This window comes from Bombus terrestris, chromosome 12 (assembly GCF_910591885.1).
Source record: "Bombus terrestris chromosome 12, iyBomTerr1.2, whole genome shotgun sequence".
In the NCBI taxonomy this organism is placed as follows: Eukaryota; Metazoa; Arthropoda; class Insecta; order Hymenoptera; family Apidae; genus Bombus; species Bombus terrestris.
In genome coordinates, this window is record NC_063280.1 from 7636270 (window position 1) to 7657880 (window position 21611).

At 39.6% G+C, this 21611-nt stretch overlaps 1 protein-coding gene and 1 long non-coding RNA gene across 5 annotated transcripts; one reads left to right on the forward strand and one right to left on the reverse strand.

Moving 5' to 3' along the window:
* Positions 1-307: 307 nt before the first annotated feature.
* On the forward strand, positions 308-14559 carry LOC125386104. Its single transcript, XR_007225969.1, has 6 exons — positions 308-978; positions 1075-4907; positions 4995-5071; positions 5319-8263; positions 8868-9008; positions 9075-14559. It is a non-coding gene; the product is annotated as an uncharacterized LOC125386104 (long non-coding RNA).
* LOC100651613 (pre-piRNA 3'-exonuclease trimmer) lies at positions 14358-21569 on the reverse strand. 4 transcript variants are annotated; one of them, XR_007225968.1, is made up of 13 exons: positions 20628-21569; positions 20315-20549; positions 19928-20206; positions 19661-19859; positions 19490-19594; positions 19301-19408; positions 19126-19222; positions 18941-19040; positions 18784-18867; positions 18620-18708; positions 18439-18494; positions 15791-15889; positions 14518-14558 (listed from the first exon to the last, which is right to left on the reverse strand). XR_007225968.1 is itself a non-coding variant. In XM_048410956.1 (12 exons), the coding sequence occupies exons 1-12, from the start codon at positions 20756-20758 to the stop codon at positions 14474-14476; spliced, it is 1611 nt and encodes a 536-aa protein (XP_048266913.1). In that variant the 5' UTR covers positions 20759-21569; the 3' UTR covers positions 14358-14473. The 4 variants fall into 4 exon arrangements, 3 of the variants coding, with proteins under 3 accessions (XP_048266913.1, XP_048266914.1, XP_048266915.1); XM_048410956.1 differs by lacking the exon at positions 18439-18494 and having other exon boundaries at positions 14358-14558; XM_048410957.1 differs by lacking the exon at positions 18439-18494 and having other exon boundaries at positions 14358-14558; positions 19661-19855; positions 19924-20206.
* Between the last annotated feature and the right edge of the window lie 42 nt (positions 21570-21611).

Below are 21611 nucleotides of genomic sequence, written 5' to 3' on the forward strand. Positions count from 1 at the left end.
GTCGAATAAAGTAAATTTCAAATTGCTTCGCCCGCACGAAGGAGGGACGAGTTTTCTTTCAATTCGCCATCTCCATCCTTTTCGACTTTCCATTTAAAGGAAATATCAACCCCGCGGCAGACCAATTCCTCAGCCGCATTCCCGAACTTTTAACCATTCGCTCATAGTTTCTTTCGTCCTGACACGTTCATTCTCTGTACCATTATCCTTCTTCTATGCTACTACAACCTTTACTGTCGTTTCATATTTCTAGCAAACGCCGCCTTCCTCGACACCGTTTCAGATGCTCGAAATTGGGTTGCTTATAGTATCGGACGATGTCAGGTTAGTCTAATATCGTTTAATTAATCCAAACGACGCTGAAGCGTGGAGCAAATGAAACAGATCGACGGCCAGGTGACTCGAATCCAAAGTCGAGTAACTTGACCGATGTGAACGAGGCCTAAGAGGAGGAGGGCCGGAGTGCGCGAAGCAACGGATGGGGGCCGAAGGCGAAGAAGAAGGAAGAGAAGAGCCGCGCAACGGTCAACGTTCTGCTTCTTGCGCGGATTCTAAATACATTTTAATATATGAGCGCGTCGTGCTCGACTCGCGTAGCGTTCGTCGTCCATGAAAACTTGGTACGCGTTAAATCCGTTCCATCCAGGCCAGCTGATCGAGGCGAGGGCCTTCGATCGCGCGCATCGCGCCGAAAATCGGAAATAAATATATTACCGGCCGATCAGAAATAAACTACGCACGGTGCCGGGCTAAACGTAGAACAGATCGAAACGCAAACTCGATTCCGGGGAGATAGCGGTGATCGATGGGAAATGTCGCGTCCTCCGAGTGAACGAAGAGACGAGGTCGACCGCGAGGACGGTCAGGGATTTCGGAAACAGTTCTGGAAGGTCACAGTTCCTCGAGTGTTTCTACTTACTTCGTTGATTGCAACATACTATATGGCTAATGAACACCGTGTAAAGGATACCAAAGAAGGTGTTTAACCTGCGGATCGGATCGTCCCTTTGCCGTGCAGATCAGCGATAGTTAATTCTGGATATACAGGATGATCTAAAAATGCTTCTCTTTCAGGAACCACTTCGAATCGGACGCTTTCTTCTGGCGGATTAAAGAAGGTAAAAGAGAGCATGAAAATCTATGGACCTTGAATATATATGTAGTCGCTGTATTTTTCGATCGTTTATTTTGTCAACCTTTTATTATTGCATAGATAAAAATATGCGATAATATTCTAACAAATTTCCCAAATTTCGAGACGATCCCAATGTCCTCTCCAAGCGAATCATATACATGTTATTTCTTTCGTATTAATCACTTATCCTCTTTAATTACTGAACACCTAGTTTCTAAGAAATATATTTGAATATTTATAAATCGAACGAATCGTGTGCAATGAGTTACTAGCGATTGACGAGGATATAAGTATCGTGTATCGAAGCAAACGCGAAATATCGTAAGAAATGGCGTCCTCGCGTAAAAATGGAAATTTCGCCTGGAAGAGAATTTATTCTAAAACTACCGACTAATGAGTCAATCGCGTGCAGAATATCGCGTGTCAATTGCATTTCACCAGCAATTTAAGCTTCCGTAGCACGGTGCACATCCGTGGCTTTTACGAAACAACGGAAGTTTGACGTTCGATGTACGTATCATCGATAGAACTATACGGCAATCAGTCGAGTCTCGTAAAAGGTACACGAGCAGTCGGTATTCTCTCATTATAACCAACAAAAATAGACATCGTTATTTCGTCGCTTACACGAAGCCGCGGTTTAAAGCATGGCTTTATTTTTAGGTAAAACATAAAGCGTTACGTAAACGTCGAACAGCGTACAGACGTTTCGGGACATTTTCGCGCGAATCTTCCTTTTTCCCTTTTCCCTTTCGCCGTTCGAAACTTCGCCGCGAATATCATCGATTTGTAATTGCGGCGTATTTAAATTTTTCTGTACGAACGATACTTTTCGCAATAACATAGCGTTTTCTTTATTTGCAATCTGAATGAAGAAATCCACATATTCCGTTTTACACGCGTCTTTACACCCTGCCAACCAATTCCACGCGAAAACGACGTATTCCTTCATTCGAATTTAACAAATACCGATAACATTCAGTAAGCAGTTTAATATTAATTTGTCTTAATCGACATTGTAAATTTATCATATATTTTCAAAAAATGTATATCTTCGAATTTATCAGGTTGTTCTCTTCTCCGGCTATTTTCAACTTCTTGTTCGAAATTTCTAAATTTCCAAGTTACTTCTTTCCAGCCACGAAGTGATAGGAAAATCAGAAAAACGAGATAAATGGGCTTATCTTTCTCCGTAACTTTCCTCTTCTATAATTAGATTTACCACTATTTATTAATGCAAATTAAACAACCGAATTCAGTCGCCAGCTAATAGCACCTGCTTATTCCGATCTCTAGAGATTCGCGTTTACGATTCGGGTTTAATGCCTCCATCGGGCTCTGCCCCTAACGAGGTTCTATTAAGTTGAACACGTGTTCCGAAAGCTTTGATAGTCCACGTTAGCGTGAATCTCATCGAGCAGACCCTGGAAATAGCGTGGGACACGCGCTAGTTGCCTGAAACTCGACAAGTCCGATTTTATTTATGAACGTTTTTATAAATGACGTGCTAAACATCTACGATGACATCGGATGTCAGGCATCGGATGATCCATAGGATCTGGCCCGAAATGAATCTTCGAACAATAAGGAGAAACGCGTTATTTCTATTAGCGAAAAGTTGAGACGTAACCTGCAATAAAATCTCGAGTGTATTTGACATGTGCGTGGCTAAAGAAAAACAAACGTGCTCGCGCAACCAGAAATTTAAACGAAACTTTGTGCTAAATTCCCTCGTATCTACCTTGTCGAATGGCACAACAAACGATACTTCCGTTCGTTCATTGAAATTTTAGGTCTGTCGATTATCACGAATTTCGACCGCGATATTTTTTCTCCCAGCCATCGTCTTTGCTACCCGATTTTTCTTACCGAGCCACCGTTCTCAAATTCTCGATCGATCCAAGGTCCAATTAATCGATTCCTCCGTTAATCAAAATTTCACTGTCATCAAGAGGAGACTGACGTTGGAACTGTCGATGAGAACTGTCAGGTTTATAACTTGGCAGTTGCTTGGTTAAACAATCGGCTGACCAGACCTTCTCGTTTCTGAATTTCTGAATGCAAGGCATTCGACACGGAGCATCTTAAATCGATCGTCTTTTCATTGCTCTTCACCGATGGTATTCTTCAACGTCTACCGGACGTTCGATCAAGTCTACGCCAATCAAATAACTCGCGAACGATGAAGTTTACTTGCGAAGCTTCGTATGGCTCGTTGTCAAATTTATCATCGCCGTACTTGCTTCTAACTACTAGAATCTCACCGATAACGTCAGTTCGGACGTGCGGGCGAAGCTGCTAGCTGCCACTTGCGATCTTCCTAAAGCAGTCGGCAACGAAAAATGTACTCGAGCAACCGTGAAATAAGAAAATAATCTGAATCATCGAGAATACTCGTACAGCAGGTGACGACCTGACGCAAGGGGAAGCAGGAGAAACAACGGAGCCGGACCGTTCGGTTCGGTCAGCCAACAAATCACGTGGAACGCGAGACGCACGGTCCCTGAAGATTTACAAGCGAGGCATCGGGAGGATCAAAGTTGAGACTTTGGATGACAGATAGGGGTTACGGGAGGGGCAGAGCGCGCGAGATACGTCTATTCTGGATTCTGGCAACAATAATGCCCGCCAGGGACAGCGGACCGAGTGGACCAACCGCAACACACGCGCCTTGTGCTCCCGCGAACAACTAATAACGCGGCTAGTACAAAGGCCGCCTGGTCTAATTTCGTATTATCCTGCGCGTCGCTTGCTAAAAATACAAAACCAAAAAGCCTGGGTACGTTCACTTTTTAACAAGGAAGCGAGAAATTTTGCCGGTTGACGGATGCTTCGACGATAACATCGAGCGAGATTGTCGACCGGACGGATGATGGAGGATGGCGAGCTAGACTCTGCTTGCAAACATTCCCGAGAATGATTTACGATCCTGTATATAATCGAAGGATATAAATCGTGCAGCTTCCTGGAAGACGAACGTATTATTGATCTATGGTTCGTTCTTCCGTGAAACTTCTCTTCTGAATTTTGTCGCGATCGTTAAGGAATGACAGGCGAACGTTCGTCGATTTACGGTGGCTATAAACTGTATCGGCGCAACGTCGTTGTAGCATTTACGTTCTAACATACCTCGGCCGAGGTATATTAAATCACGTATCGTTTAGCGGTACTTTTAAACGGCTACTAAAATTTCCCTACTGTGAAACCGAATCGTGCTACTTCATTAGAAAATAAGGGTATGTGCCAATACTTGCTCTAGCCACTGTACGTCTACTTGATTTGTGGATCGGTTAACGTTCGGCTGGTTTGTGTATTTTGTAACGGATCGAACGCTGTATCGACGATTCTCCTCTAATTTTACAAGAACCGAATTTATCGTAAAGAGGAGCAAAGGGGCGTAGATTTTGCCCTGCGAGTCTTTTTTTTCAGAAATTTTTCGACCTACGATATCAGGAAGAATTTGAAATTTCGTTTGATGAGTTTTAACGCCGGTAAGCCTCTTTGCTGGTAATTTAGGCTTCTTTATTAGAGTTTGATGGCAACTAAGAGGGATGTGCACGTTGATGGATATACGCGTTGCAGGTTTGCGTGGTTGGAGCCGAGCAAGGGCAGGAAATCGTTGGATACACGAGGTACACCTCGTCACATCATTTATAGGAGTAACAACGAGACCTGTTTATTGCTAGTTCTTGATAGAAATTGGAAGCATTGAGTGGAACAGTATCTGTTCTCTGAATATGTCGATATCGAATTTCGTTACTTGTCAAATCATGTGAGTAATTCATTTACATAACAACTAATTACAATTTCGTTCCGACAAACGATGATGATTCCACGCATGATACTTTATCGCAAATAGTGCACACGGTGTCCCTCTATCGATCGTACAATCGGCAAACAGCAATTCTTCGTGAAAGAACAAATGGAAGATACAGAGTAAGACTTTTTCACATAATGCTCCGCTCTGGAGAAAATCGAGTGAAAATTTCTCAAGTATACTTGCTACTCTGCTAATTTCGGACTGGAGTAGAGAAGTATCCAAGTATTGATCACGCGTAGCCAATAGGCAACTAGGCATTCAACTTTACATATATCAGAGGAATTTTCAAATCCGATTTTATCGATAATAAAGCCTCGAATGAGAAGAATTTCTTCTATACTTTTTACTTATTTTTTCACCTAGAGTCGACTACTCCTCCGTCATTGTACCACCAACAACAGTGGATTCCCTGTATACGTATAACAAATTGCTTATCGGCTGACCGGTTCGAAGTAAATGAAGTACCAGCGCACGGCGTACAAAGGTACATACGCACGCAGTCGAAGAACAACAACGGGTCTTTGGCTCGTGTCGTTGCGTCACGGCGACGCATTCTTTCCGGTCGGAAGTTTGGGACGCGTAGTCGTCGTCGTCGTGTCTGTCAAGCGGTCCGTGACAGCGGCGAATCAAAGCGCGATCGGCGGCTATCCTCTTTTCTTCCTCCTCTCTGTCCTCGTGCCTTTCGTCCACTAGTTTGCTTTCAGGGTTAACGCGGCGAAATATCGGTGCCGCTTATGTAAAATCTTGTACGAGTAACATTGGCATTCTAATAATAAACACGGCAGTCAGGCCTGCCTGGCCCATGGCAACGTAGAAACGCGTTCATTACCTACCTGACCGCGTACAACGTCGCAATCAGAAGAGTAATTTGCTGCGCGGAGAAGATCCTCGCCGCGTTAGAGGTGCTTACGACCTAAACTAAAAATACGTACGGGGTCCGATCAACGGCCAACTGGGCCAGTGAAGTAACCGTAGCTCAACGTCCCAAATATAGTCCGACATCTGTACATATAGTCGCGGAGTGCCGATAGTTGGCATCCGCGGCAACGTGCAAACATCACCGACAGTATAATAGCGGCTGTCACCACGATTCCCTAATGACATACCTATCGTTGGATCATCTCTCGCTCGTTCTTTCTTCCCAACGCGGCCAAATTTCCTACGCGTTCGTCTTCTTTAAATTGTCAAACCGTCGGTGTAATTCGTCCTGTGTATGGACGCGTGTTTTCGTTGCAGCTGAGAGAGGAGAATCCGTAGGACAATTTTCATGGTCTCCGCACTTTGTCTTCCCCTTAAATTCTCCCGAAACTTGCTCCGTTGATATAATCGTTCCCTGTATACGATCGTGTGTTTTCGTTGAAATCGAGAGAGGGAAATTTGCAGGTTCGAAGATTCAGACAATCGAGAGATGCCAGACAATGGCGATGGCTCATTTCGATGGTACGGATGAAGTAGGTTGCTGAAGTACTTTGGGCTGGTTTCGCGGCAAAGTATTACGTTTGCTTTGGTAGCAAGTCAAAACCTTGAAATAGTTCTTAGCTTCGCGAATCGTTTAATGCAGAAGATTCTTCTCTTTCTTTCTCTGGGTCGCTTCTTTTGAGCAGAAAGACTTCACAGAGTTGCAAACGTTAAAAGATCGTGGAAGAAAACTGATTTTACCTTTGATCGACATTCGTCGTAGCAAATATATGCATTGTGTAAGAAGCAAATGATCGGTGAGAAGGTAAATGATTGTATCCAAGAGGCGATGAATCAACGAGCCGAAGATCCTGTCACGTTTGAAGATCTAAATGCAGGCGATCTATGGTAAAACGATATTCGATTAAATATCGATGTTTGTCCAAAAAGAGATAAAAATGTCAGGCGTATCAAATAGAAATTCAGCGATCCCTCGCGTCTAAAATCAACGAAAAAATTCGAATCAAATGCGAATTCTCCGCTTAGGTTGAAATCTCTCGGCTTAAGAAGAAGATTTTTCGAGGAATCTCGTCGGAACGCACCGATGCCAGCAACTTAATTTTGCGATTTTCGCGAGCAGCCGAGCATCCTCGCGCTAGATCGTTGCCAGGAAACCTACACTATCGTACGTTTGCTTCAATTCGATTTACGATGACACGTGCAACGGTTATAAATAAATGGCACGCGATTGTTTATACGTCGATAGTTACTGACGACATCGTGAAAGTAGTCGTGGACGTTTGCATCGGACGTCTGATTGGAAATCCGCGACGAGAGCTGTAGAAGCGGAACCGTTTCGTTGCCGCGAGACGTTGATGGATCGCGCGAGGGATGCGACAAAGGGGAAGGAAATATTGCTCGTTCTCAAGGAAAATCCAGTATAAATAACGCATGAAATTTATGCACGCAACCCTGTTCCGCGATAGGAGTTCCCTCCTTTTTCCTTTTTTCCTCTGAGGTCGGATAGTTCGAAGGACAGCGGTTTCCACGCGAGATCGGTTCGAGGAAAAAAAGCGTCGCGGAGGTCGATCGTTCCTTCGATATTTTAGGAAAAATGCTGTTGAGAAGTGTCATTCTTTTTTTTTTTTCAAAGAAATATTCGAAAGAATGTATAGGAGAAAAGAGAGGATCGAAAAAAAGGAGGAGGAAAAAGATAAAAATAACGATAAAGCGGGGAAGAAAAGAGTATTAAAAAGATGTCGATAAAAAAAAGTGGACACCTTTTTCTCTACAGAAAAATGTAAAAAAAGAATTTAAGAAATGATGCTTCGATATCTGATTCCAAGCGTCTCCGAGCATTTCACTTCCACGCGTTTTTATTTAAGTAACGTTACAAGATACCTTTCTTTCTATCGTCACGGGCCGAGGAAAAAGCGAACGAGCAGAGGGTCTCTGACATTGTGACGAATTCCATATGACCGATACACGAAGCACAGGAAAAGCAAAACAGAGAAAAGGAAGAAGAAACGGACGAAACCGACGTAACTACGTCTGGCGAGGAGTCAGAGATTACGTTTATAGAAGGATATTACGTAGGTACTCGAACTCGTTGTTGCAGAGATTTATTTTTCATAAATCCTACGGATCATCGTCTTTCGCCAATTTCCATTCTACTCGATGATTAATCTTCCCATGGGAAAGGTGAAAGTAGAAAAAACGGTTGTTCCATGTGCAATAAAAAAAGCGAGAAGGAAGAGAAGCGTAAAGGTTAAGGGAGAAAGGGAAATATAAAAGAAGAGGAAGCAAAAAAGGAAGAAGAGAAAGAAAGGAAAAGGGTCACGGCGAAGCCTGCCTTTCATTACACGTGTTTACGGCTGAACGAAAGCACCGGCTATCTATTTTTACATCCGGTAAGAAATCTGTCTGCAATCAAACACGTGGCGCCTGGAGAAACCCGTATCTGTCCTTAATCCTATTCATCCATCTATCGTTTCACCCTTTTATCTTCCCGCTCGTTAACATTTAATGGCGTTTTATGATCGACGAAGTATCAAAGATATCCACGCATTTCACGTTTAATTATTTTATGCGATTAGTAGTAACAGCTTTTGTAAAAGTTTGCCTATAGCTTTTGCACATTCGCGAGTATTAGGTTGTCCTAAAAGAGAAATGTCTTTCTTTCGCAAACGTGCTCTTTACAACAGCGCATCTTCGTACAAACGCGAAAGCAAGTCTGCGAAACGTCACGGTGTTTATCTCGACAGAACAAAATAGATCGTACGTAATTCGGCAAAATAATATAAAACAAGAAGACGTTGTGCGTCTATTATTCCCTCATAAAACGAAAGAAGCTTTTCGGACAACCTAATATTATTTCCTCTTCTATCGGTATGCGGTAATTCGAAATATAAAATACACGATGCGTATAATCGAACATGTGGAAAACGTGTCGTAAATAGTCGTACGCGTATTTTCAAAGTATCGACCTGTTAAAGGCTTTTAATACTCTTTTAGTATCTCGTTCGCTGTATAGAAGAATCGAAAGTAGTAAAACTCGAACGGCGCAAAAATTGCCGCTGGCAAGCGTTCACAGCGCGAGGATAAACCGGCGAAGCGTACGAGACGACGGAGGGCGAAACGGCAGCAAAACGACAGGTATTGTCCGCGGTCCTAAATTATTCGACGTTCCCTGCCACTAGTACGAACGAGAATCTTTGGCAGGTTTCGAGCTAAGGCGACGTGGAGGAAACGCAGAAAACTCTCATCTATCATGTCGAAACGTGTTACGCGCGAAAATAGTCGCAAGGATACACCGAGGTCGGACTTGGCGAGAGCGTGGACGGGACGCCGGGCGTCAAGGGTGCGCGTGGATTATCAAGCGTACGCACCAGCTGCCGCGACACTCTCGCCATCCTCGCGTCCATTGCGAACGCGTCGGCCGCTTTCGATCGCGCGGCTTCTTTGGCATGATATTTCATAAAAAAAAAAATATGTTTATCTAGAAATGTGACTCGGGAAATTTCAACTCGAAAGCCTAGAAGTCGAGATATTTAAAAACTTTCACGTTCGAATGGTCGACGACTTGAAAATTTCAGTCTGGCGCTTGGAAATGCGAAGGTTTGGACGTTGGAAAGTTCAAGAAATTGGACACTTTGAATGTTACAAACGGTTGAATTTAATGAAATTCTTGCGAAAACTGAAACTGCGTACGACGCTGTATCGTAGAACGATGCTATAAAGCGGATGGCTCGTGCAAAGACAAACCGAAAACGTTGCACAAAATTTGTTCTCGAGAAGGCCATGGTACGCTAGGTGCATATGCACTTAAGCGCGATATAATTCGTCGAATGATACGTTAGTCAATTGTTTTGTTTACTCGCGAACTTTACGAGATATGAAATAACGATTGTATTATTAATGCAAACTATCAGCGATTTTCTACGAAGAACATCCGCTTTAAGATACGCTACATCGATAACCAACAATTCATATCAACAGAACCGTTGCATCTTCTATTATATTTTATTATACATTCTATTACATTCTATAATAATTATTCGATTAAGAGATCACGCTAATATTAAAAACGTCTATCTCGTTGAATCTTGCTCTTAATTTTCTATTAATTCTGTAGAAAGCAAACTGTAAGTTTTACAACCTGCGTTGCGTTTACTATTCTCATCAAGGCACTGGAACTATTCATAGACAATTATGAAAGTTTGTATAAATAGCTAGTAATATTACAAATGCGATATATAAACATATTCATTGTGACTATGCGAGTGGATCTGTGTCGACGCAGCTTCTGACGAGCGTCGTGAAACGGAACAACTGTTGTCTCGACTCGAAAAGAGATTAAAATGCCAGAAACTCGAGTTCTGTCTCAATATTATTGTTCGGCTTACCTTTGAAGGTGTAGTCGTCCAGTTTCGTCGTTCATTCTGTGTAACAATCATTGAAGATAACATTAGGAGGTGGACAATTGTATACAGGAAAATAAAATTTCATTTTTCAAAGGATGAACGACGTCAGGATGTCTAGGTGTAATTACTACAGCACTTAGTATTCTGTAATAAAAGAAATTTCTCTTTATTAGATTGCCATCTTTGAGAGTATCGAGATTAATTTGCATTCAAATAATTACGTAACATATTTCGCAAAGATGATTAAAAGAATGAGAAAATGTGATTATTTAAGGAATGGACATTTGACGATTTTGCTTAAAACGCGTCAAGATTAAAAATGTTCATTGACGGTGCGAACGAAGCAAGGCCTATTTAAACAAGACGAATGTGCTCAGAAGTATTTATAATTCCATGCTTCTGTAAAACGTTAGATTATTTTTGTGTGGTTTGATCGGAGAAGACGTTACGTCTGCCATCCTGAGATGAGACAACGCGCTCCAAGGTGTCTAATACGATACTTGTCTTTATCCTAGATAAAACATCATACAAACGTAACCAATTCGCATACCATTGGGATTTCAAAAGAAACATATACAATCGCGTTTAACCCATAAGATAATTATAACTCTAAAGAAATTTTCATTTACGTTTCAGAAGAGAATATAGCCCAGTCTAATTTATTAACATGCCAAATTTCATAATCGAAAGAGAAACGTCATTTAGGTGATCACTGACGTCTGACTTTTGTCTCTAAAGAAATCGTGACGTCACGATATATCCTTGAAAGAGGCGCTATTATGGCCGGTCAAGCCTACGCTCTAGGCCAGGGGCTAGGCTAGGCTATTTCCGCTATTCAGCTTATGGACAAAAATAGTCCTAGAGAGGTTTCGAACAAGAAGCTGCTGGGACCTCTAGTACCCCTCCGTCGGAGAAAGATGATTTTCGTACTTCCGCCACTTCAATCGAACCTCTTCAATCCCATCTCATCGTCCATTTCCCTTATCTATGACATTTCGAGAGCGATATTCTTTACATCCGATAATTTCCACCGGTCGTCCATCCATTAATCTCGCTTCCTCTCTTACAGTTTAATCTCTAGCTTTTGCAATTATACAGATAGAAGCAAAGTATCCGAGATTTATCAAACAAACTTTAAACAAGAGACCGATATTCCTGCACGAAATTTTCAATTTTCTTGGACAAAAGAAAACAATCTTCTACCAATTTCCTTATACAAAGGAACGTCCATTCGCCTGCAATTTCCCTGCCATTTGCATAGGATAAAGATCAACGTTCTTTAAAGAACCGAATCGACGAAACCTTCGTTCGTTGCGTTTCGAGAACAGAGCTTAATTACATGGATGTGATCGTAGGGACGCGGACGATTTACAATTATTTCGGTAATCGGTGGAAGCAATTAATCTCGGCGCACCCACATAATCGCGTTACTCTGTGTCGGCGCAGGCGCGCGTTTCTCCCCGTCGAAAACGGCTATTTCCACCGTCGGCGACGCGCGACAGGTGCTCGGTCCATGCCAAAGCAAAAGCGCAGCCTGGCCCACACCGTGCTCCCGTGAAACGCTACGATTCTCGGCTGCACGAGTGATTTCGAAACCGTGAGACCAGAACGCCGACGTGTGGGTATTTTCAATCGTCTCTTCTTTTTGCTGGCAGTGCGTTCAACGGTCCGACCGACTCGCCTCTCGTCCTGGCCGGACCGATAGGTGAAGGCGATCGAATCGAGTCACCTCTCGACGTATTTTTGGGCAGCCACGTGATACCGTTTTCCAATTTGTGCACGAGTTACGAAGTAGGTCCTCGTCACCGACTATCGAGATTTTCTTTCAAGCCTTCTTTTTCTTCTTTTTTTTTTCTTTTGTTAATTCTTCTGTAAAACCAGGATCGCAAGGTCTCCGTTTCTCGACAACTTGCGACTCTGTGATTATCCACGATTAGATGAGATCCACGATTACCCTGTCGGTTTAGATCAGAGACTCGAAAGATTTAGTGGCTAGTGAGATTTACAATTCATCTCGTTTTAAGAAAAATCCGTAGACTGAAAACTAGGAATTATACCGAGAGAAGTGTACGTACTACAGCCTCGGTAGAATCGGCCGATCGCTCAAGGTTGCCAAATAGTCGTCTTCTATATATCACGCACCCTCACCTTTCACCTCTTCCATGTACTAGACAAATGCATCTACCAAAAGAAGAGCAACGGTAAGAAGGAAATTACCTTAACGACCAATGGGTTAAGTTTCCATTCGTTTGGTGAGAAACGACGGTTAGTAATGAACGTAGATTCCCAAGAGGATGCGAAGGAACATCCAAGTAGTCTAAGGATGATCCGAATACAAATTGTACCCGATGAGACGAGAAAATAGCGAATTTGGTTAACCCAGTTCCATAGACCTCGTTACTGGCGCTCGCGACCTTAACGTTCGTCGTTTAACCGGTCGAAGTAGAACCCAAAGAGACAGAGCGTGAGATCCATCTCGAAAGCTGCTCCACCTGCCACCGGACACCAGTGTGACCAGGCTGACCGTCCGGCAGCACGCCTACACAAATTGCTACTGCGTTATTTCGAGTGATTTAGCCTTGGGTGGCGGCCAGAGAAAACTTTTGAAATATCGGGGAACGTTTGGTCTCTTCCTTGGCCATCAGGATTTCAAGATAAGCACAAAGTAGAACAAAGTGGTCCGCGAGTAACAGCAACGAGTTCGCAACCAGAACGTCGTCTCGTTTCGTACTATGATACCTTGTCGTTAGGAGGATCGACATCACCTGGTTCGTCCTGCATATCCATCTTCATTCTGCGAAGAATAATTCAATATAATAAATATAATTGAAAACGATTCTCTGCAAGATTTTGTTGAATGTTATCTATGTTACCGCTTGCTTAAGGAGTCCACACACACGATTCAACGTCGTTTGATAGTAACAAGTCGTTGTTCTAAAGTATGAATGTCAGACCATTTGCCAAGACTGCAACGAAATTTACGATACAACCTGTCACGTGTTACTCTTTGCCCCTTGTTTTCGTTTAATAGCGCGAGAATCGTATATAACCACTCGAATATTGCCAATACGTACAACATCTTCATTTTCCTTACAATATTCGATCCCTTTAAGAATTTCCAAGCCTAAACCAGCGTAGCAACGATAAACGTTATGTTCAACCATATTCGAGCAACATTCTACTTGTAAAAAAAGGGTGCAACACATTGGGAGAAAGCATAATCGAAAAACTTTCCAAATGTCTAACGACGCGCGCGCCTATGTGTGTGTGTGTATGTGTGCGCGTGTGTATGTGCGTGTGAATAAAAAAAAAAAAGTAGAAAATACGACCGATCGAAATTGCAATGGTTCGCAGCAAAGCCAGGGATAATTGGATTTTTCGCGAGTGCACGGAGGTTTGGCACAACGGTGAATAGGTTCCTTGACGAAAACGAGCTCTGGCCCGGAACGTCGACAAACCAGAACGAGAAATAATAATAACAGCTCACGCAAAGATTCCACTCGCGATTTCGATCTAACATTTAAATAGATTTTGCGCTCGCGTACGAGCGTAAGAAAGGAAGACAGAGACGGAGGCACTCTTTCTGGGTTGGCCGGCCAGTTGGAAATCCAATCGAAGCTTGTTTTACTTTCTCATTTTTACGATGCTTATTTTCATTTCTTCTTTCATGATCTCTTATATAGATTCTTATGCAAGAGAATCATGGTGTAATCAATGAACGTATTGAAATGCTGTCTTGTTGGTAGAACTTGATCTATGAATCGCAGTCTCATCCGCACGGAAAATTATGATTTTCTTTCTTACGTGTAATGCTCGTTTCATTAATGCGCTTTGCTTTCGTTATATAGTTATATGGTTCCATAAAATGAATTTCAGATAATTATATAGCGTACGATTCGTAACATTGCACTGTTCGCTTTGCATAGAGAGACTCGTTGTCTAAATACAAGGACAACTAAAAAATCGGTGCCAAATGACTGAACAATTTGGCCAGTTTCTTAATACAAAAAGATATATTAAAGACATTATCTTCGAACACGTGTATATAATTATTTGATATACAGATGGAATGCGTGGAAAATAAAATTGAATGTTTATTCTGTATCTTCTGCCATACGAAAATCAACTGGAATAATCGTTTCGTTACTGGGATTTACTTTTGTAACGTTCCCCATTATCAAATATGCATATGATTGATTAAGATATGCATTGATTGATATACGTTTTAGAAATATTTTTTAACATCCAGGCAAGAATACCTCCGGACAGAACAGCTCCGCTCCTGCAATTAAAAATAATTAGTTTCTAACAGTTATACACCGTAGCATAGACAGGCTACATTTGTCAATAGTTTTAATCGATATCGTCTCGAATTCGTTCGACTTCTCGTAGCTAAAAAGCTAAAAACAGTTATGAAATGTAAAAATATCTTGAAAAGCTCGAAAGCTGAGAAAATGTAGAAAGCCTGGACATTGATTTTTAGAGAAATATCGACTGGCTAAATATAAAGGTATCAAAGATAGAAATGGTCCTTGTCCCATATGATTTCATCTCATCATGAACGATCAACGCTGTGCCGATCGTTTCGCTCGGAATTCATCGGTAGCTTGTATAAATTCCTAATCAAACGTAAAACCGTACGATTAATACGCGATCCACGACGAATCGTTATATAACGCTCGTTTCGAAATCATCTCGATAGACATTGAGAGCCGCATTGAATTCGACAATTTTACAGTTTCAACATCGATGCGATGGGCGTCGTGAGGGCCCAGCTTCGCAACAATTGGCACCGTGATCTCCACTTATGCATCTACGGCAATCTTCGTGCTAATTAGAGATTCTGCGGTGGCGCACAGGCCTGTGGAAGGGCCATTAATTTGTTTGACGTAACGCGGACAGCCTCGTTTAAGCTGAAACACGGCGATCGAATTTAGGGCTCGCCGGTGTCCAGACCGAATTTCGATCGTGATCGTGTCATCAAGGGGCTCGCGCAGAACCTCGCCGAATTGGTGCAATTCCCAAAATGGTCAGCCGTGACATCCACCCAACCGTTTAACGACATGTCGCAGAACGAACCCGCGGATCTTGTCCGTTTTCCTCCGTTAGGATGAACCATTGTGCTTGAAGATCGTTTTCTTACGCAATAACAATGAAATAAATTTGAGTTTAAAGAGTACAATTATTTGTAAATTATTTCAGAATCGAAATGATTGAAATCTGAGATGTTTAATACGGTTTAGTATAGCAAGGATATTAATAACCAATCCTGGCCTTCGACAATTACGTTCTAATTAAGGAACATCGCATATATAAAGAATCGTGGGTAAATTGAATTCGTAACTCTGATAATTCGCGAGCAATAAATTATAAATTTTTTAAATTCCATAGGCTTCCTATCTACTTCTACGTTAATTCGCCCGCAAGATTCTACCTTCTAATAATAATATATAGGTATACGTAGTATAAAAATATAGAGAAGCGCGAGAAATGGGAAATTTTGGGAAAACTTACCACAAAAGAATGGTCATGGACGTCGCGTGTTTTATGCGGTTGTACCGTGTCACCTGTAATTCCTTGCTGCTCTTGAATTGCCGCAATATCTCCGACGCGCTGCAACAGAATTTTTCAAGCGACCACCATTTATAATACATTAATAATACATGGGTAAAAATAATGTCATATCGATTACGTTGAGCAACCTGGCCTGATCGACGCGCGTTACAAGGCAAGCTTGGGTTACTATTTTATTAATAACATTAATAAAATCAACAAATAAATGCTTGCTAAATCTTGTGCAATTCAATTTTCCACTATCTGATCGATATTCCTTTTATACATTTAACCATTGTGTTACTTGAACGAGACACGCTTTAGTAGATTACTGTTAAAGGGATTTATAAAGGAACTTGTAAAGAATCTTTCGTACTAAGAATGAATAATAAAAAATGTAAAAATAGAAATTAATCATATAGAACAGTATTATGGGATAAAGCTTTTTTTCTACAACGAAATACACGAATATTATTTGGCATTCGTGGTACAATGGAAAATGGTAAAGTCAAACTCAGACGATCTACAATTTGCTAAAGCAATTCTTTTCTGCGAAAATCGACCAAAAGATTTGTACGATAATCAAGAATTACGCGATCAAACTTATTGAATAACGACGGTCATTGAATCATTTAACTGCAATAATGCGATGCACGCGCCGATACAAAAGTTGTCCAGTAGGAATGATACACAGGCACGCGGGAACGCTTGGAAAAATGCCAGCGACAAGGAAAATCTAACGCGGCTGAATTGTGCCGAACGCTTAACGCTTCGAAAGAAAATGCATCGTGCTCGTGAAATGCAATACTTGATAGCGAAGCGCTACATAATTCATTTCCATCTAATTCGAGCTTGATGAAGTCAGCTGATTCGCGTGCATCCCCGATGACGAGATCTATGGGTTGAATGATTTCATTTCGCGTACAAAGTTATTGTTTCACGGTTCCAAGCGATTTGCTTTTATCGTTTCTCGAATGTCCTTCGATTTTCCGATTACGCGTATACATTATATGTGTATAGATATCGCGGATAACAAATTTAAAAAATTCCACATTTCACGTTACATAATTTTTGTATCTATTCTTATTTTACGACGCGTATCTTTTGTTTATTTGTATATATATATATTAAATATTATATACTCGAATATATTTATCCTACTAATAGTATAATTAGGAAACAGTTAAGAAAACCATTTTCCGTCAAAGCAATCGGAATATTACAACGTTCGCTTAATGAATTCCGTAGGGAATTGCTACCAAGTGGTCGGTGGAACAATAAACGTTAGGACGAGATCGGGTTTAAAACGGTAGGGTGCAGTGATTTCCCGACAGCTATGCTCATTTATAAGTGCTCGTTGTTCCGATAGTTTGGCGAACGAAAAGTAAACGGGCTTCTAATGGATTTGATATCGATGCTGATGGTGGTTTGTGATTTCAAGCTGTCTGAATTAAGAAAACACGATCGATTGATCAATCGATCCGACCGGAGAAATAAACCGCAAGGAAGAGGGAGTTAGAACAACTCGATACTCGCATGAAATAAGATTCATCGATCACGTTGTTGTATTAACTACTTGTCAACAAGTTATATACGTTATACCATATTCACGTTGAAAATCAAGCGATGTTCTGAAACAGCAAATGTAATTTTGATTTTATACATACAATGAAATACAGAGTATTCGGTATATTAATCGAGCGGAATTAGAGTTTCTGCAATATTATTTTGAAAAATATATCTTTGTATTCAGAAGTGCGTAATGTATATCAAATTATAATTTGATATAAGAACATCAATGAGATCCGTACTATCTTTAAGGGATCTTAGGTCGTTCACCTTTCCCACTGATATTTATAGTTTTGCTGCTGATGCTCTGCTGACAAGACGTACGATTATAATTAATCCGTTTCCCAGTAATTCTATATCGGTCTCGTTACGTTTTAACAGCGTAGCAAGAAAGACAAGATTCTATGCTTTTGATGGTACATACTTATTCCAATCTTGAAGCAAACGTCTTTCGATCGTTGCTTCTTCGAGGAGAACTATATATAATGTACGCATCTAACATCTAAATCTAAAGACAATACGCGGCTAAAATATTAAGAGTAAATTAACTAGGACAAATTTTGGCAAAACGAAAATACGATTACGTCATATAAAATCACGTGTATCGATATCACACTTTGTAAGTGCAATGATGAGTATACGTGGTTGCCCTTGGATAAGATCCAAAATAGTTCCGGCACCTTACTTCGAAGCAGCTTCATACTAAAATACCAACTGCGTACTTAATACCTAATTATATTTGCTTAATGCGTGAGGGAAGATATAACGGAAAAGTGAAAGACGACTGAAAGAATTAATATCAACGAAAATCGCGCATGTCACGAGTTCTGCACGGATTCACCGTATTTGCCCCTTTTCCTTTAATCTCAGCTCATTGTTTTGCTAACCTGAATACCGTGATGTGTAAAACGTGAAATACGAGTTTCTGGGAGCTTGTCTTGTGTCAGTTTGACGGCCAACCGTGAAGATATTTATGCTGGACGACAACGAGGTTTAAATTTGTTTCAAGCTAAATAAGCTGATTACCTAAAAGTACTTACGTAGATTCGTACTTTATCATTTGCGGACTGTCGCCTTGTTCCGTTTGTTACTAACTCTAAAGAGTGACGGAAATAGGACATTTTATTGTATTAAGGATCGAGATTAAAAATTTTGTGTGAAATGTTTTTGTCTTATGCAACGATAAGACATACTGTTGATAAGTTCAAAAACTATACTTACGTATTGTGGTTTGAGACAGCTACTAAAACGCGTCTCCGAGCAAAGGGCATTACATCCATTGAACCATAAGATGAGAATTTCATCATTAACTGAAAAAAAATTGGTACTGATCAGGACAATGTTGAAAGTACAGCCTTCAAATACAATTTCATGTTTGAGAATACCTGCTTGATATCTAGAGATGGTGACTTCAACTTGACATGAAGCCATTCTGGTCTCGATAACACTGGATCTTCTCCATCAAGTTTCTGAAATGTTTATAGTACGATTAAAGTATTATCCTATGTGCTTTGTAGTTATGGAAAAATATATTTTTCCTACCATATATATTTCATTGCCTCTTGTTATATTTATAGAATTTATAAAATCTTTTACACTGCTCATTAACTCAGTATGGGACGCTATCCTTTCTTCTAAACCCCTAAAGATAATAAACATTATTCATGACCGATTAATACATATTATCATATGTTACAATGTAAATATTATATGAATATGAAGCATACGTCCCAAATTTCTTTACACAAAATATATGTGCCATTTTCACAAATATATATCCACAAAAGTAAGAATCCCACCCAGCGCTATGATAATTCTTTTTATCTACAATATAGTTTGAAATGAGAAAGAGGTGCCATGTAATACAATAGGGTTTAACAAGTCATCATAAAATCAAATTACGTGAAAATTCTTCATTAAAGATAATCTCTGGTGAATTATAAGTTATAATTCGTCCTTGAGTTGTAAAATATTCGTACAAAATATTCAATGAATTTATTTTCCAGTTTACTTAAAAAGAAAACATGTTCTCACGTTTATACAGATATGTTATTGGTCTACAATTTACGTTTCTCTATCAATGTTCTTTACCTTCATCCTTGCTATATAATTTTCGCAACTCAAAGCTTAAGAATTTTGTGTCATATATTTGTGGAAATAATGTATGTATATTACTTTTGAATTCTTTGTATGAATCTAAAACACATACAAATTCGAATTATATGATTTATCAATTATTGTTAATATGTATTCATTTAATACCTGGTAGTGGCTTATAGAATTGTTGATGCATGAACATTAAATCCAAAAGTATATTGTGCCCTATTATCATTTTCTTACTAGAGGACAAAAGCTTAAATACTTTGGAAAAACCTAAATAAAAATCTAGCAGTACATCTTCTAAATTATTCTTCTTGGACAAATCATCCTGTGCATTACCCGATATTTTCATAACATCTATCTGAAAAACAAATGATGTTATATAATGTTTCATTAGTATCCAAATAGAAATATGTATTACATACATACTGATTTACAGTCTGACGTAGTCCAAATATCGTTGTAATTATTCCTTAAGTCTTTATGTAATACATACTGTACCATAGGAGTGATAGTTTCCAACTTTAATGGTGCATTTTCTGACTTATTAGAAATCCATTCACAAACCTTGCTCTTGCACTCTTTGAAATTTTCTTCTTCGTCGTAGGATAAAAGTGATAAACAATCTTCTATATCACCTTGTGTTATGTGATCAAGCATTAATTTCTCATCTATTTCGTCAATATACGAAATACCTCCGACTAAGAACTAAAAAATATATCGATATCTCTATGACAGATTTGATATTGCTAAGTTAAAAAATTTGCCTCAGCGAACATACAAACATTTTACTCCAATTGTATTTTGGGAGCATACTTTATTAAAATCAAAGCCATGTTTATAAAGGAAATCCATCGCTTCCACTTCCCATGACAATTGTCTATTTTTTAATGGTATAGATCTAGGAAACAAGTAAAAAGTAAAGCTGTCCGCTTTATAGGCATTCTTAGAGGGAACACGATAAAAAGTTGTAATGCCAAATTGTACAATTACGAATTGCTGAATGTTTCTTTTCCATGCCGTGTAACGATCATTGAGAGTATCAAATAAACTGAAATACAAAAAAGATTAGTATGAAAAGAAGTACAACTAATATTAAGATAACCTTTCAATCCTGAGTAAACCTAACCTATTTTTCAAATCTCTCTCCGTATGTATACCTGACATTTCAGCATCTATCGCAATGAAAGCTGCATTGTTTATAGCATTCTCTATCCGTGGATACACAGCATCAAAATTGCTATTCAAAACTTCATTCATGTTAAATTCTGTTTGTTTATGTACACAGTAACTCTGACTTTCAGCGAATAATCACGTGAATATAACCTAACTGATCCACAGTATTATTTGGTTACAAAAAATGAATATTGCAGTCAAACGAAATCACAAAATTTTATCTGATCCAAATTTTATTTATGAAAATATAATTATTTTAAAAAGTTCTTAAAGATTCAAATATATTAATAACAATCAAAAGAATGACAAAATGATAAACGCTGGAAGTACAGAATTGAACAGGATCAAAAATAGAATTATGTATTAGGAATCAATACATTGCAGTCCATGTTTCTTATCCTTCAATTTACCGTGTTTGTTTATTGTGTTTTTATTAGTTCATCAAACAGCACCGTTAATTATTCTCTAACACGTTTAATCGCTGATATAAAATACTCGTTCATTGTACAAATTTCCGCAATTTATTAAAATATAATATAATATATCCAATATATGAAAATTATAATTATAGAAACTAAAAATATACATGATCGGCCTCAGTTGAGGCGCTTAAAACTTTGAATACGGACATAATTAATCGAACAATCGATCATAACAGAAATCACTTACTCAACGGTCGTGATTAATACATTCTACTTTCTCTAACGAGAGTAAATTTACAGTAGCGGTTTATTAATTTCCTAATTAGCAGCAACAACTTCATCCAATTCAAATTCAATAGCTAGCCAAGCTAGCCAAAGATAGGAAGGATCTTTCTCAAATCGAACGATCGTTAAAAAGCCACTTTACTTTGTCAGTGTGAAGTAACGAAACGATACAGAACGAGTGTACCTAATCGATCAAATAATTCGTTTGAAATAATCGACTAAAAATCATC